This window comes from Mustela erminea, chromosome 6 (assembly GCF_009829155.1).
Source record: "Mustela erminea isolate mMusErm1 chromosome 6, mMusErm1.Pri, whole genome shotgun sequence".
In the NCBI taxonomy this organism is placed as follows: Eukaryota; Metazoa; Chordata; class Mammalia; order Carnivora; family Mustelidae; genus Mustela; species Mustela erminea.
The window spans coordinates 81,871,202-81,889,148 of record NC_045619.1 but is presented as its reverse complement, the minus strand read 5'-3'; the positions used below and the strand labels follow the sequence as shown (position 1 = coordinate 81,889,148).

At 36.3% G+C, this 17,947-nt stretch overlaps 1 protein-coding gene across 6 annotated transcripts in view; it reads left to right on the top strand.

Annotated features, from left to right (window-relative positions):
- Positions 1 to 17,947, top strand: part of SCAF11 (SR-related CTD associated factor 11) — a 73,234-nt gene that overhangs the window by 46,479 nt on the left and 8,808 nt on the right. For all 6 annotated transcript variants that reach the window (XM_032347968.1, XM_032347969.1, XM_032347965.1 and 3 more), the window contains 4 exons: positions 13,419 to 13,477; positions 13,635 to 13,741; positions 14,910 to 15,011; positions 17,355 to 17,461. In XM_032347968.1, the coding sequence (XP_032203859.1) occupies positions 13,419 to 13,477; positions 13,635 to 13,741; positions 14,910 to 15,011; positions 17,355 to 17,461 (375 nt within the window). The remainder of the gene's footprint in view (positions 1 to 13,418; positions 13,478 to 13,634; positions 13,742 to 14,909; positions 15,012 to 17,354; positions 17,462 to 17,947) is intronic.

Sequence of the window (17,947 nt, the reverse complement as noted above, 5' to 3'; positions counted from 1 at the left end):
GCAGGGGGGTGAACATTTATTTTTCAGATTAGGTTCCTATGAAGTTCTATTTATAGATATAAAGAATTAATGAATTCACTGTTCTTAAAAGTAAATGATAATCAGCTTCATTTTTTTGTAGATTATGAGGTTTGGATGTTATTACTTTTGCTGATTAGAATTAACATGATCTCTCAGGTTCATGGATGCCCAGATTTACTGCCTTTGAATTCACTGATTACATGAAATTGCAATATAAGGACTTCTGTGGTCATATAGCATTTTTCTTTAGTTAAAAACTTTAGATATCAAAACTTCTTCTGTCATTGCTATAGATTAGCATCGTTTTTTATGGATAGCCTTTGCTTGGTATAATTCTAGGATCTGATATAAAATTTATGGCTGAGGAAGATTAAATGATGTTTTAGATTTTCTTTAAATAATTTGGCATGCTTTCACTATATTAATCTTAATTTTAAGACTACTGTAATTTCCTTTAGTGTTTATCTTCTGCCTGGCTTTATTTTTAGAGAGAGAAAACTATTCCTGCCAGAAGGTTAACACTGTCCAAGCCCTGTTAATGTAGTGCTATGTCTACTTGTTAAGATGCCTGAATTATTTGCTTGGTTTAGGATAGTAAAAAATACTCATTATGCTTTATGAGTGGATACTACAGAAGTACTAACTAATACCTAGGTAATTATGAGCAAATGTGTATACAAGTCTGGATTCATTTGAGGGTACTTGGTGATTTTCCTTTTAGTTTTTTTCTGTGATGTTGCTTTTTACTTGGGGAATTTAATATATCTAACATGGCCAGTTTTACTTCCTGCATTGAAATAGATTATGTACCTGATAACATAGTTAGTTTGTATTTAAGTATTGTATTTAATGAAAATTACTCAGGTTTAAGTTCTAAATCCATACACAGTATGTACTCAGTGTGAGATGTTTGTACTAGTAGAGCCAGAGAATTGAGATCAACTCATCCCATTCAATAAACCATGCTAAGCACAGTTGTAGACTCTTAGGAGTATAGCAGTATACTAAAGAGACAAAGTGCTTGCTAACGGAGTATCTTCTGTGGACAATGAAAAGATAAATGTGTGTAATATGACAGGTAGTGATAAATGCTTTAAAGAAGAATAGAACAGGGTAAAGTGATAAAGAATGATGATATTATAGATGTGATTATCTCATGTAAGTGGTCAGGGAAAGCCTCTTGGTGTGAGTTTATATTTGAATAGCAACCTAGAATAATTAAGGGATGAAGTCATAAAGAATATTTCAGGGAAGAGCGTTCTAAGTGAGATAACAGCAAGTGCAAAAGCCCTGTGACAAGAGCAAAACCTTGATATGTTCAAGGAATATTACAGAGGTCAATATGACTAGAGTGATTGAGTTAGATAGGTAGAGGAGGAAGAATAAGACATTGGTGGGCAGGGCCGTTAGGGCCTGTGTGAGATAGGAAGTACTTTCTGGGATAACATCTGACATATTATTAAAGGACAACTCTGCCTATTAAGGGGGAACAGATCATAGGAGGACTGAGAGACTAATAAGGTGGTCATTTTCTAGGCTAAAGATCATGGTAGATTGGGCGGAGAAGGTATTAGTGGAAGTAGTGAGAAGTGGTTCAATTCTGAATATATTGTATTTCAAAGGGGAAATTAACAGGATTTGCTGATGGATTGGATGTTGGGTATAAGGTTGATTTTAAGGTCTTGGCTTGATTGTTAAAATGGAGTTGCTGATTACTAAAATGGTGAAGGCTGGTACAGTGTTTAGGAGGGTATAATCAGGAATTCTCTGTTGAACATGTAAGATACCTACTCTACAACCAAGTAGAGGTTCTCTGAAGAAATACGGATGTTTGCATGTCATATGCAAATAAACCATTTATCTTTGGGCCATCTTACAGATGGTCCCCAATTTATGATGGTTAAACTTATGATTTCTGACTTTTAGTGGTGTGAAAGTGACACACATTCACTAGAAAGTGTACTTTGAATTTTGATCTTTTCCAAGTCTAGCAATACATAGCATAGTACTCTCTTGTGATGTTAGGCAGCTCCTGGTCAGCCATGCAGTCACAAGGGTAACCAAAATAATATACTTAAAACTACTTTCTACCCGTACAGCCATTCTGTTTTTCACTTTCAGTACAGTATTCAGTCAATTACATGAGATATCCAACACTTTTATTATAAAATAGATTTGGTGTTAGGTGATCTTACCCAATTATAGGCTAAGGGAAATGTTCTGAGTGTGTTAAAGGTAGGCCTAAGCTAAGCTGTAAGGTTCAGTAGGTTAGGTGTATTAAATGCGTTTTAAGGTATTTTCAACTTACAGTGTGTTTATTGGGATATAACCCCATTGTAAGTTAAGGTGTGTAATTAGAAAAAGCTTGATTCTACATGTAAGGAGGTTATACAAATACCTCAGCTATTTATTATACCTGTATATTTTTTGTTTATGGTTTTATTTAAAAAAAATTGCCCAGATCTATATTCATTTCCTAGGGCTGCTGTAACAAACTAACCACCAACTTGGTGGTTTAAACCAACAGGAATTTGTTTTCTCACCATTCTGGTGGTTAGAATTCTAAAGTCAAAGTATTGGCAGACCCATAATCCTTTTCAGGGTTCTAGGGAAGAATCCTTCTTTGTCTCTTCCTAACTTCTGGTGGCTCCTGGCAATCCTTGGCATTCTTGGGCTTGTAGCTGCATTACAGGATTCTCTGTCTCTGTCTTCACATGTCCTTCCTCTTTGTCTCCCTGTATATCATTTTCTGTCTCTGATAAGGACACTGTCATTGAATTTAGTTAAGGTCCACCCTAATCCAGTATTATATCAATCTTACCTGAATTGCATCTGCCAAGATCTTCTTTCTTTCTCTCTCTCTCTCTCTTTTTTTTAAGATTTTATTTATCTGAGAGAGAGAGTGCAAGTGTGGAGGAGGGTCAGAGGGAGAGGGAGAAGCAGACTCCCTGCTGAGCAGGGAGCCTGCTGTCCATCAAACGGAGCTCAAACCCAGGATCCTAAGATCATGACCTAAGCTGAAGGCAGAGGCTTTAACTGATCCACCCAGCTGCCCCAAGATCATATTTCTGAATGTCATAATATTCTGAGGTTCCAGGTGGACATGAATTTTGGTTGAATTCTTTACAAAGTCACTGAAGTGTAAAACACGGAAGAGTTGTTACAGTATTTATAAAATAAAATTTCTAAGTGATAGGAAAACAGTGTACCCCAACCCTGGTGCCTAGGTTGTGTTCTCCTAGTACCATTTCCCAATGAAAGTACCAGGGCATCTTGAAATAAATGACTGACTGATTCCAGGTTTGAGGTAGTAAATAAGATGTGTCTAGAACATTTTTCTAAAAGCAAGAAGTTTTTAAACACTACTTGCATCATAACAAAAAGTCTTTAGGAATCAATTTGCTTGGGCTCCCTCTTGCCAAAAATGGGATAATTTGAGCATCAAGAAGAGTAATAAAACTACAGTTATTGAGACCTGTCAGATAAGTTGAAATCCAAGAGTTCATCATGCTACCTTGTAAGTAAACACACTAATTGATCTGTTTAGGAGGATGCTAGGAGGTTAATTTATTTTGAAAACCGGTACATGAAGAAAAATATCAAAGCCTCTTTCATGCTTTTCCTCGCGGTAAGTGGATAGATGAGGATAATTGAACAGTAATAAAGGAAAGTTAATTTTTTAAAGAAATATTTCAGCACATAATTTTCCATGGAATTACAGATTATGAATATCAGCATTTTGTAAACTGTAGTGAATTAATGGCTCCTAAGCAGTGATCAGCAGTGGTTGTTCGCATCACAAAAGGAGGGAGCAGTAAACATTAAACACCTCCTTATAGAAGTAAATAATATACAGTAGTAATAACAAAATGAAAAACCCTGCATCTGATTAAAAATCTGACTACTGATTTATAGGGTATATAGAAACACAGAAACATACTAAGCAACTACAAGGGGATGCAGTCAGCAAAATTTAGACACAGACGAATGACTTGGGTTTCTTCAGTCCGAAAATTCCAAGGAGTTTAAGAGGGATGGAGGGGACTGTGGATTAAAGAGACAAGCATTAAAGCAACCACAATTTATGGACCTTATTTGGATCCTTATTCTAACATGTCATAAAAAGAAAGTAAGCAAATACAACTTGGGATGCCTGGGTGGCACAGTCAGTTAAGTGTCCACCTTCAGCTTAGGTCATCATCCTGGGGTCCTGGGATGGAGCCCCACAGTGGGCTCTCTGCTCAGTGGGGAGCCTGTTTCTCCATCTCCCTCTGCCTGCTGTTCTGCCTGCTTATGTGTGCATTCGATCTCTCTGTCAAATAAATAAAATCTTTTTAAAAAAATACAACTGTGGACAGTTGGGGAAAATTGAGCATTGGGTATTTGATATTAAGGAATTACTGGGTTTTTGTTTGTTTGTGAGAATGGTATTAAGGATTTTTTCCCCCTTGTCTTTTTGGAGTTACATACTGAAATATTTATGTATTAAATGATAAAATGTCCAGAATTATTTCTAAATGATCCTGAGAGGGTTGTAGATAAATTAACAGTGGGGATGAATTAATAATTTTGGAGACTGGGATTTGGGTATATGGGGATTTCATTATGCTAGTCTGTCTACTTTTCGATTGTTTGAAATTTTCTGTAATTAAAAGAAAGTACTATGAGAATTTAATTGTCCATTTCTGCCTTCCCCCATAGTGGTACATAAAGTAATTCAAGGCCTTATAGTTAACTTTTAACTTACAGTTAAAATACAGTATATTGTCTTGGGTATATGGGTTTTTTTTCTATATGATTCTGTTTCTTGTGGTTATTTTCTAAATGGCATTTTCCAGGGTATCATGCAAAGTGGTAGTGACCATTAAGTGTTTAACAGTTTGATTGTCCTTGGCTGCAACTACCTGATGACAGAAGATAATTGATCTATAGATATAACAAATAGAAAACTGAGATTCAGGAAGTTAAACTAATAAAAACGTGCATGAGAACATTACTTCCGATTTCAGGGAAGTAATTTCCTTTAATAAAGGAAGGAGACAGATTAACGTTAAATAAAAATGGCTAAATTTAACATTAGTCAAGTCTGCTCTGTAGGTGTCATTTTTTGTACTTTATGTAATGTTCAAAATCATTAATAATTGTAAACTTTAAGACAGTTTTAAAAAGCTCGGTATCTTAGCCAGGATCACACAGCTCACAGTTGGAGCAGCCAGAATTTGATTAGTCTTCTGACTCCGTATCTGGTATCTCTTCCCACCACACAGAAATACTAAAGCATGCTATTAGTAATGTTACCCATCTTAAGCCTTTCACTTTATGGTTGTCTGTAGTTTTTATAACTCCGATTATTATCTTATTTTGATGGGTCTTATTTGGATGTACTTTTGAGCTAAAAAATAATATAAAATTAACTTTCATTTTGATAGCATCATATCTGTTTCCTAATTGATAGATCGATTAACCTTGATTATTTTGCCTTACCTTTCAGAAATGTGTTATCAGTCTTTTTTTTTTTTTTTCCCAGACTAGTTTATAAACCATACCTATAGGAATAGAACATTAAAGAGTTTTTAACCTTTAGTTTTCACTTTCCTCCCTCTTATACTGTTTGTGGGAATGCAAGTTGGTACAGCCACTCTGGAAAACAGTATGGAGGTTCCTCAAAAAGTTAAAAATAGAGCTATGACCCAGCAGTTGCACTGCTTATCCCAAAGATACAAATGTAGTGATCTGAAGGGGTACCTGCACCCAATGCTTATAGCTGCAATGTCCACAATAGCCAAACTGTGGAAAGAGCACAGATGTCCATCAGTGGATAAATGGATGAAGAAGATGTGGTGTATATATACAATGGAAAATACTCAGCCATCAAAAAAAATGAAATCTTGCCATTTGCAGTAATGTGGATGGGTATTTGCTTAATGAAATAAGTCAATCTGAGAAAGGCAATTATATGATTTCACTCAATATGTGGAATTTAAGAAACAAAACAGGAGCATAAGGGAAGAGAGGAAAAAATAAAACAAGATGGAATCAGAGGGAGTCAAACCATAAGACACTTTTTTTTTTTTTTTTTAAATTTATCAGAGAGAGAGGGAGAGAGCGAGCACAGGCAGACAGAATGGCAGGCAGAGGCAGAGGGAGAAGCAGGCTCCCTGCCGAGCAAGGAGCCCGATGTGTGGGACTTGATCCCAGGACGCTGGGATCATGACCCGAGCCGAAGGCAGCTGCTTAACCAACTGAGCCACCCAGGCGTCCCACCATAAGACACTCTTAATCATAGGAAACAAACTGAGGGTTACTGGGACGGAGAGGAATGGGGAATGGGACAACTGCGTGATGGGCATTAAGGAGGGTACCTGATGTAATGAGCAATGGTTGTTATATACAACTGATGTATCACTGACCTCTACAGTAATACACTAATACTAAAAGTACTATCACTGAACTGTACAGTAATACCGTAATACACTATGTTAATTAATTGAATTTTAATTAAAAAAAAAAAAAAAGGAAAGTGACTCAGCAGCCCTCCCTTCATTCAGTATGAAGCAATAACAGAGAGAGCCCCTAGCATCTAATAGTGCTCCGGTGTGATCACTGCTCTTTGCTGGTAACATTCCTTCTGATGTGTGTTTTCATTGGTTGTACTACATTAAAAGGTTAAATGTTAAAATGTTTCTCCTTTAAAAAAAAATTTTTTTTTCATATTCTGCATGAGATTTTCTAGGTTTTTTTTTTTAATTAACAGACTGCCTCCTTAGAAGACACTGAGAGAATCTGTAAATTATTACTTGTAATTGTCCCAAAGTTTAGGGTAGAAATGAACCTTTATACAGGAGAGAAGCAACCTTGGACCCTTAAATTTAACCACTTGATGACTGAGCAAAGAATGAAGAGATTAAGTTAAGGTGAAGGTAAAGTTAGTGGCAAGTTATGCATATTAAATATATCTTTATTTACTTAACCTGTTACATTGAACAGGAACCATTTGTGTCCTAAGGATGATTTAAATTTCTTTTTATAAAAAAATTTTTGAGAAACCCTTTTTTCTTTACCTAGGACTGCTTAAGTAGATTTTAGAAGCAGCTTAGTGTACTTCTTTCATTTCTTAAAGTTTTTTGAAGCAGGAAGGGACTGTTCTTTGAACATTTATGTATGGCTTTATGCCTGAAGTTATTTATCTTTATATTATACACTACTCAAACTAATGAACAGAGCATATGAAACTGAAATTCTTTTATCTGAATTAGAAATTATACATTAGTTAAAATTGTAGAAGGCCTAATAGATTTTATTGGGAGTTGGGCCACTTGGGTTTTGTACTGGTTTTTCCATTAAGTCATCTGTGACTGTAGTAAAATTATGTAAATTGTTTAATTTAGTTTCTTCATATGATGAAGATACTGGTGCCTCACTTGAAGATACTGGGAAAGGTTAGATAGCATACCTTTGGCAGATTTGTTGAGGAAATATTACTTTTTTTACTCACACTAGGTAACTGAGTTGTCATACTTTTTTTCTTTTTTTAAGTCCTTTATGTACTTACTTCTTAGAATAAACAATCTTTTGTTTGGACTAATAGTTTATAATTGGTGCAGTTTATAAAAAGTATCCCTTTTTTAGGCATTTCTTAATGGAGTGCTTCTTGAAGTACATGCTAGAGCATTTAATTATGGCTTTATTAACTTTGGAATCAATTAATCAAGCTGTAATTGGGTACCTGCCAAATAATGGGCTCTAAGTTAAAAGCCTTTTTCATACTTGTTTGTATTGTAGAAAAGATGTTTTCATGGAACATCTTTTGGCATTAGTATTTCATGATACATGTTTAGGATGTGCTGAATTCAAACAAGACAACCTTCTAGCTAAGCATAGCAGATTGACAAACATGGGACCTGTTTAATTCCCTAAACCTTCCAAGAACACTACTAAAATGATAACAAAAGAATGAAAAGAAAAGAAAAATTTTAAGCCACAAATCCAGAGAACAAGGGAGAAGAGACAGCAAATAAGAGATGTCCACAAAACTTGAAAGTGATTGTGTGAGGCGAATGGTAAATTGTCTTAACAGATGGGGTGCCTGGCTGGCTCAGGGAGTAGAGCATGTGACTCTTAGGGTCATGAGTTCAAGCCCTGTGTTGCCAATAGAGTTTATTTAAAGAAAAAAAAATTGTCTAAGCAGATAGCTGAACCTTTCATGGGGAGCATGGAGTTAATTAAAAATCAGTTTACATACCATAGAACCTTAGGCAGTCTTGGGTCTGAGGACCTCCATTATCTAGAAGGCAGGGATATGGGTGATGCCAAAAACCAGAACTGGTTAAAGTGTTTGTTTGTTTGTTTGTTTGTTTGTTTTAAAGATTTTGTTTATTTGACAGAGAGAGACACAGCGAGAGGGGAAACACAAGCAGGGGGAGTGGGAGAGGGAAAAGCTTGGCAGGAAGCCTGATACAGGGCTCAATCCCAGGACTCTGGGACCACGACTAGAGCTGAAGGCAGACATCAAACAACTGAACCACCCAGGCACCCCTTGGTTAAAGTGTTTTAAAGACTTATTTATTTATTTGACAGAGATCACAAATAGGCAGGGGGTGGGGGAAGCAGGCACCCCGCTAAGCAGGGAGAGCCCTATGTTGGGCTTGATCCCAGGACCCTGAGAATATGACCCGAGCCCGAAGGTAGAGGCTTAATTCCTGAACCACCCAGGCACCGAGGTTGAAGTGTTTTAAAGAACTTCATCCTGCAGAGTTTTAGCGCAACAGGATAGGGGTGGAGTCCCCCCGGGCAAAGACTGAATGTTTCCTCCATAGAGTGAGTGGTTAAATCAGATTAAATTTCTGGCACAAATGAGGGTAGAGGAAACAACAGTAAAGAGGGAAATTAAATCAAATATTAAAGCCTCTAATTCTCTACCCATGGCACTTGCACTCTTGCTTATTGCTAAATTAGAAATAGGAGGCATCTTATCTAAGACAAAAGACTTGAGATTCTAATATTTGGGAGTCTCTGAATGAAATAGCCAGATCCCTGCTTGATCAGCTTACAGTGAAACCCATTAGTTGAAACGCTCTGACCACTTGTCCTCAAGATTTTCAGTCAGTATTTTAGTGTCTCAAAAATCATGGGTCACTGGGTATTTGTGGGGAACCTCCAATATAAGAGAGGTCAAAACAGAGACAAAAGGAACTGGATAGAATAAACCAAGTGCTGGGAAAGGAAACTTTAAAAATTAATATTCACAGAGATAAGGGATAGTTCATCATTGACACAAGACTGAAAAAAGGCAACTTGGAAACCAAAAATGTTATAGTAGAAATTTTAAAAATTCAACAGGGATAGAGAATAAATGGAGAAAACTGAGAAGGTGAGAGGAAAAGTTGACAAGATGGTAGGGTATTAGTCTGTAAGGTTCAGTACGGACTAATAATATTTCAGAAAGAAAACAAGCCAAAAGGCAGAAAGTTACCAAGGGTACTACAAAGGAAAATTTCCCCAGAGTTGCTGGGTATGAGTATCTGAATAAAGAAATAACCCAACACCTGGTAAATGAGGAAAGAACTAAAGTGCTTCATAAAATTCTAGAACTCTGCAGATAACAAGATCCTAAGAGGTTCTAGAGAGAGAAAACAAGACTATGTATAAAAGAATGTTATCAACAATGGATGGAGCACTGGAGCAATGTCTTGAAAATTCTGGGGAAAATAATTGCTAAACCAGGACATTGTAAACCCTGTTAAACTGTCAATCAGGTGTTAGGGTAGAATAGACATTGTCAAACACGTAAGAGCCCTTGCTTCACTAAATAAGAAAGTAGTGAACATTGTTCCAAAAAATGAGTTCTGACCTAGGGATTTAAAAAATGAGTTCTGACCTAGGGAAAAGGTAAATGGGATTATCAGGATGTTGATAGAGGATAGTTCTGAATGACTGTTAAACAACTTTTAGAGGGTTACCAGTTCGGACTAGAGTGGGACAGAGGAATACCATTTCCGTGAGAGTGGGAAGCAGAGTTTGTGGATGAGTTGATGTGTTTGAGTATAGTAAGAGGAGATTGATACTTTTGTTGAAGAGTTAGCTATAAATTAATTATAGGTAATAAAGAGAAAAAAGGAAAAGAGAAAACAAAGTAGTTAATTAACCCTAGGAAAAGCAAGCAGTTGTGTAAGAAAAATAATCATAATGTAGTATATGGTTCAGCTGTGAATAATGTTTATATAGTTATAGTAATGTAATATTGCTTATATCAAATGTTGATATATCAAAAAGAACATTTGGTGGAAGCAGCAGCTAAGCAGGTAGATAGGGTAGTGGTGTAAGAGAAGAGTCTTTATCTTCTATAGTAAAAAAAAAATTAGAAAATATCTGAAACCAGAAAAAGTCAGGTAGAGTGGTATAAGCTTGTTATTTAGAAATAAAGAAGCAAATATTAGAAGAAACAGTTAAGGGATTTGATGAGTGCTTTCAGGGAACAGGAATTTCTGTAGTTTGCTGTTGAAGTTTGTACATGCATTACTTTGATAAAAAATGCAATATAAAGGCCTATCATTGCTGTCCAAAGGCAGTTAGATTAGTAGGGTGGATTTGTGAAATGGTCTTTTTTTTTTTTTTTTTTAAAGATTTTATTTATTTATTTGTCAGAGAGAGTGGGAGAGAGAGAGAGCGAGTACAGGCGGACAGAATGGCAGGCAGAGGCAGAGGGAGAAGCAGGCTCCCTGCCGAGCAAGGAGCCCGATGCGGGACTCGATCCCAGCACGCTGGGATCATGACCTGAGCCGAAGGCAGCTGCTTAACCAACTGAGCCACCCAGGCGTCCTGTGAAATGGTCTTTGATCACAATTTAGGCATATCCACCAGTATTGAGTATTTTTGAGGTTGTTATTGGAGCTGCTCAGTAATTACCTGAGAATTACCCAAAGATAGTTGGAATACCTTTTGAACCAAATTTTCATTTAGCGTCTGGCCAGAAAACAAGCAGTTTTTTGCATAGAGAGCATTCTTTCTAATGGTGGCTTCCTGAGATAGGTTTTCAAGTGAGGGAGTGCTGTGTAAACTTTACAATCTTAGAAGTGTTAAGTGAATGAAACTTGAGTGAAAATAACTCAGTACCCTTAGGTACTGGTTGTACTGGTTGTACACTGTCCAACTATAATAGCAGTTCTGTGCCTAGCTGAAAGAATTAGTTAAACTTCTAAGAATGTGACTGGATATCACACATTTTATTCCTGGCTTGATTCACAGTTTAAAAAATCAGTATTAGGGGCACCTGGGTGGCTCAGTGGGTTAAGCCTCTGCCTTCTGCTCAGGTCATGGTCTCAGGGTCCTGGGATCGAGCCCCGCATTGGGCTCTCTGCTCAATGGGGAGCCTGCTTTCCCCTCTCTCTCTGTCTGTCTCTCTGCCTACTTGTGATCTCTCTTTCTGTCAAATAAACAGATAAAATCTTAAAAAAAAAAATCAGTACTGGGGTGCCTCGGTGGCTCAGTTGGTTAAGCGTCCTATTTTGGCTTAGGTCATGATCTCGGGGGTCCTTGGATTGAGCCCCGCATCAGCCTCTTCACTTAGTGGAGTCTACTTTCCCTCTCCCTCTGCTCATCTCTTTCTCCAATAAATAAATAAAATTTTACTTATAAATAAAATTAGTATTATCTTTTAAATATACGTTGAAGAGTAAGAAAATAAGTTTCTGGAACTCAGCCAGTACCTCTTTCCCCATTGTTGAAATTACATTTGTTAGAACACTTCTGGGTGGGACATGTGTGAAGGATGGATAATAGCAGGAAACCAAACAGCTGTTGTATGGTAGCTTAAAAGGAAATTAGTATGCTCTTAAGCGGAATGTAACCTATTACCAACTGGACTGACTGAAGAAACCCCAAATACATATGGTCTTACAAGTAGCAGCAAACAGGCCTCCTCGTTAGAGTGATTTATTTTAACAAGGTCAGTAGGTCCTTTATGAGGCAAGCAAGGCAGAAGATCGAAAGATCTGTTGTCATTTGCACTGTGCACTTTATAGAGTTCTTGAGGAGAGAGCAGTGACAACAGTAGCAGCAGCGGATTATTGCAGGCAACAAATGCACTGATAGGCAAAGAAGACTAATCACATAGGGTCCATGGTAAAGAAGAACTAACAGCAATAATCTGTAATGATGCTAACACAATTTTTGTGATTAGCAGAAACTGTCCTTTATCTTCCTTAACCTGGAAGTATATATCCATAGAAATAAATGTCCTGATACAACAGGTAAGACAAAAAAAAACAAAACACCCACCATGAGCAGTGCAGCCAGAAGCATTGCTCTAACGGAAAGCTATGTGTCCTTCCTACTTTTAAAGTTTGAGGAGAAAGGAGGGTACTTGACATTGGTATCAGTAGCTAAATGATAATTTATGGGGCTCATGGCCCCAGTTCCTCTGGTCAGTTCTGCTTGAGGTGAGTTAACAGTTGCTGGTTTTTAAGTTACAGCAGGGAAGGTTATATTCAGTGCATTACTGATATTATGTAATTTAACATCTTGTATATATTTTTTGTAACAAAGTAGTGTAAGTTTACATAGGCTGCCAGAAAATGTTGACTAGAATTTTAATACTCATGCTCTGAGCATAGTACTTGCACATGTTTCATACCAATTTTCTGTTTTGTGGCTTTTTAAATTTTCTTTGTATCTGCAGCTTAACAAGATAAAATCAGCATTTGAAAAAGTTATAAAATGCGAGTACTATTATTTTAAATGCAACTTTTCTACATATTTTAACTTTATTAGTATGCCAGTATATGCCAGTATATGCCAGTGTCAGTACTGCTTTACAACCTTGTTAAAATTTTTTTTTTACTATTTATTTATTTATTTAATTAGAGAGAATGGGGTTCGGGGAGGGGCAAAGGGAGAGAGAATCTGAAACAGGCACCACATCCAGCACAGAACCCAACACGGGGTGCAGTCTCACCACCCTTAGTTCATGACCTGAGCAGGAATCAAGAGTCGGATGTTTAACTGACTGAGCCACCCAGGCACTCCTTTGGTTGGTTGGTTGGTTGGTTGGTTTTGGTTTTGGGTTTGGTTGGGTTTGGTTTTTATTTGTTTTTCAAGAGAGAGGGAGCAGGGCAGGACGAGTAGTAGGGTACAACCTTGTGAAATAAAAAGTGAGGGGCACCTGGGTGGCTCAGTAGGTAAGCATCCAACTTTTGGTTTCAGCTCAGGTCATGATCTCAGGGTCGTGAGATTGAGCCCTGTGAAGGGCCCTGCGTTGGGCCTGGAGTCTGCTTGAGATTCTCTCCCTCTTCCTCTGCCCCTACCCCTGCTGCGTGCATGTTGTCTCTAAAATAAATAAATAACATCTTAAAAAAATAAAAATTAAGACAAGGTAACAGTCATTTTGTGTCTTTGTACAGGAAATTCTACACACAGTGAAATGGAAGGAAAGAAAAATGCAACAATAAAAACAAATAAGGTTTGTTCAAATAAAGAATAACTTTTAGATAATAACATTCTGTGATGGTTTAGTACCTAACTATAGCTTGGCTATATCAAAACATTTAAATATAACTATTAGTTATCATGGAGGTTTTATTGTTTGCTGTTTCACTAACTTCTTTTTACTTTTCTAGCCTCGAAGATCAAATCAGTGTACCAGTCAGTGCTTCAGAAATTTTTTCTCCAATATGTTTTCTTCTAGTAGTCACACTGGAGAATCTTTAACCTGTAGAACTTACTGGTTAGTATTTTCTATTTTAATTTATGTGTTTGTACTTGATGTTTCATTATTATAATTAACTTTTGGTAAAAAAAAGTTCTGGCTCAAATATGAAAGCCCATCTTGTTTCTTGGTTTTGTTTCTTTTGGAAAATAAACTAGTTCTTGTAAAGAGGAAACCTGCTGTTTTATGACCCTCTTGTAGCATGCAGTGACGGCCCAATGATCTAGTGGGTTTTGTCTTCATTAATAATAAATTGTTCTACACTGGCTTTTTATGTGATGGAGAAGTAAGCTACTTGTTAAATTGTAATCAAGCAGGACCATTTTAGAGTAGAACCAGTCATCCTTGAATCTGTATTGACTGGCATGTAGATACTAAGTAAAATATTTGTGGAATTTGAAGGTTAAGTTGGGGTTTTATTTTTATTAATATATTTTTTTAAGATTTTATTTATTTGCTTGACAGAGATCATAAGTAGGCAGAGAGGCAGGCAGAGGGAGAGAGGAGGAAGCAGGCTCCCCGAGAAGCAGAGAGCCCCATGCGGGGCTCGATCCCAGGACCCTGGGATCATGACCTGAGCCAAAGCAGAGGCTTTAACCCACTGAGCCACCCAGGCACCTCTAAGTTGGGGTTTTAAAATCACCTGCTTTAGTTGAATGAACAAGACAGGTCAGGTTTGCATGATTTAATTTTAGAGCTTGGCAAAGGTTACCAAGGTAACAATTACATCTGAGTAGCTTTTGGAAAGCTGAACTCTACCCATTTTTGGTTATAGGACCTGTATCTTTCTTTATTTTTTCCTTTGTCTTACACTTCGTTTCAGATGGAAAACTACTGCAAATACAATTTCTGCTGGGACTGCTGGCTGCAGCTTTGGTTCATGGGATAGAAAACAGTGTTGCTTTTTTCTCTCAGTAATAAGGATTTATTCTGAATTGACTTGTTAAAAATTCTGTCACTTAAAGATACAAATTCAAGCATTATTTTTATGAATCAGATAAACAGAATTTTGATTTGTAATAAATTTTACAATTAGTAATGAGTTCATATTGAAAGTGTTTAGAAGTCTCTTTTAAATGTGGTTTATAATGCTAGGTACAAAATTTTTGCTATCATGATTTAACACAAGTATTACACTGAACTTAATATTTGGAATTCTGATGAGGGTCTAAAATTTATCTTTTAGTACAGAATTTATAGAAATCAATGAAATGAGTGCATTGATTAGACAGAAGAGACAGGAATTGGACTTGTCATGGTTTCCTCATACGTCACCTGGAAGTGGAAGGTAAAAAAAATTTTTTTTTTACCAAAGTGTTTACATGCTAACGTAAGCAGAAGGTGTATTAATACTTAAGTGACAGGTATCTTAATCAGTAGTTGTGTTTCTAAGAAAGTTTTATGCAAATTAAATTTGGTGTCTCAACTGCCTAAAGAGGATTGGTATTTAAAGAATCCCTTGAAAAATACCTTTTTAAATCTGTTTAATAAATGTAGATACTTGGGTCATTTAAAAGGAAGACTCTTGAATCCCAGAAACAGTTGTGGAAAGGGAGGTGGGTGGGGAATGGGGTAACTGGGTGATGGGTGTTAAGGAGGGTACATGATGTGATGAGCACTGGGTATTACACGCAAATAATGAGTCACTGAACATTATGTCAAAAGCTAATGATGTTGGGGTGCCTGGGTGGCTCAGTTGTTGGGTGTCTGCCTTCGGCTCAGGTCATGATCCCAGGGTCCTGGGATCCAGCCGCGCATCTGGCTCTCTCTGCTCAACGGGCAGCCTGCTTCTCCCTCTCCCATTCCCCCTGCTTGTGTTCCTTTTCTCACTGTGTCTCTGGCTGTCAAATAAATAAAATCCTTATTTTTTATTTTTTTTAAATTTTTTAAAAGATTTTACTTATTTATTTGATGAATAGAGATCACAAGTAGGCGGAGAGGCAGGCAGAGAGAGAGAAGAGGAGGAAGCAGGCTCCTTACTGAGCAAGTAGTACGATGTGGGGTTCAATCCCAGGACCCTGGGATCATGATCCGAGCCAAAGGCAGAGGCTTTATACCCCACTGAGCCACCCAGGCGCCCCAAATAAAATCTTTAAAAAGAAGTAATGATATGTGCTATATGTTGGATAATTAAATTTAAATTTAAAAAATTAAATTAAAAAATAAATAAAAGGGAGAGCACCAAGATGATAAGATTCATTGTTAGTAATGGCATTTGGATCTATCATCTTTCTGTTATTTCACTCATTTGAATCTTAACCTGTGTGCTGTTAGCGGACACACTACTTCTTTGGTCACGACATTTCCCCTCTCCAAAAGATTTCTCTAAAATTTATTTGACTAAGTCTTTATACTCTGACCTGGCATTCATGATTTTCTAAAATGTAGTCCTTTCTTTCTTAGTTTAAGTCCTATAGCTACTGTTATGTTGCTAGGTGTTTTATAAATATATATACTTAAATTAACTTCCTATAAAAAGATTGATTGAGGTCCTTGCCACTGTCATTCCTGTAACATTATAACTTTATCTTATGTAACACTGTAATATAGAGGCCTTCCCTCTAGGAATGACCGTGGAATATAAATACAAGTGAAATTAGGAAGTCCAGATATATGAGCTCTCAAATATTTTTGCGTATGTGTAGTTGCACATTGTTTTTGAAGCTTTTCTGCTTCTACTACAGATTTCATTGGGATAAAGTAGGTTTTCTTCTTTTTATTAGGCGATCTGAACTGAACAAATATGAATCAGAAAAAAGCTAAGAGTGAATTGGGTTTGGTTGTAGAAACTTAATAGGGACATTGGGAGCTTTGAAGAGCCATTATTCTTAGATTGAGGAATGTCATAATATAATAGAACAACAGAAATCAGTCCTTTTTTTTTCTTTTTAAAAAATGTATTTATTTTGATGTTTTTGCTTTTGATACGTGTTATAAAACAAATGTAATGAAAACATAGCTCATGTATGTATGACATGCTTCAAATTCAAGTGATACAATTCTATTTCCAAGTTATGTTAAATTATTTATTCATGGACTGATTACTCTTTAACCTTGCTGATTTCTTAAGACCTTGATTTGATTAACCTGGCTAAATTTTCCTTTGGTTGCCCAGAAAGGGGCGTGCGTAGCACAAAGGGCATTAAATCACCTTTTGGTGGTTGGGGGTTGTAGTGGTTACACAGACCTATACATCAGTCAGGTGTCATCAAGCTGTGCACTTAAAATCTGTGCATTTTATTTATCTATACATTTTATTTTCCAAATTGAATTTTTTTAGAATGAAGAAAAAAAGCAGAAGCTAAAAAAGATTCTTGGCAAAATATTACATTAAATTATTTAAAAGAGAAACACGTATTATATATGAAGTTGCCCTTGGTCTCCTTTTGCCATTAATTTATCAGAAAAATATGCTTTTAAGGGTTTTTTCTATATAGCCAGTTGGTAGCCATCTTTGAACATGAGTAACCTGGAGTTTACATTTTCAGTTATTTTGGCAAAAACTAATTTAAGTATACAGTATTTTAAAGTTGCTAACCTGATTTGGGAAAGTAGTAATTTTAAATTGTTGGTGTAACTTTTTAAACCATTTAAACAAAATGTCTTTTTTTGTTTTGTTTTAAATTTTCAGAATTGGTTTTATACCCTGGAATATTGAAACACAAGTACTTCCTCTCATCTCTTCTGTGTTGCCAAGAACTATTTTTCCAACAAGTACCATATCTTTAGAAAATTTTGGTAAAGTTTGTGTAATGTTTTTCTAGTCTTTAGAAAATTATTACTAGTTTCTTTCAGTATCCAGTGAGTGTTCATGACTTAGAAAACTATAAAATAAGGTAAAGATAATAAGTCCTAGATACTTCTGTAAATATTTGGGTAGCGACTTGACTTTTAGATTGTTCCAAGTAGAAAATCTTTTTTACTTAAGAAATTACATCATCAGATCTTCGAGAAACTGGCTAGAAGTATCCCTTCTGTTTAGGGCTTTAGCATTCAAAATGTAGATCTTAGAGGTTACATCTACTAATTTTGAACAAATAGTGTCAGTCTTTATATTTGTGGATAACTTGTTTTTTCTTGTTTTTTTTGCCTAGGTATTACCTATTCATAACACAGTGGTATTTATCAAACCAAACATATTTTCTTCTGGTTTTCCTATAGATTGCCCACAAGAATTCAAATCTTGTGATAATTCATTTCAGTAGCATTAAAATAACCTGATAA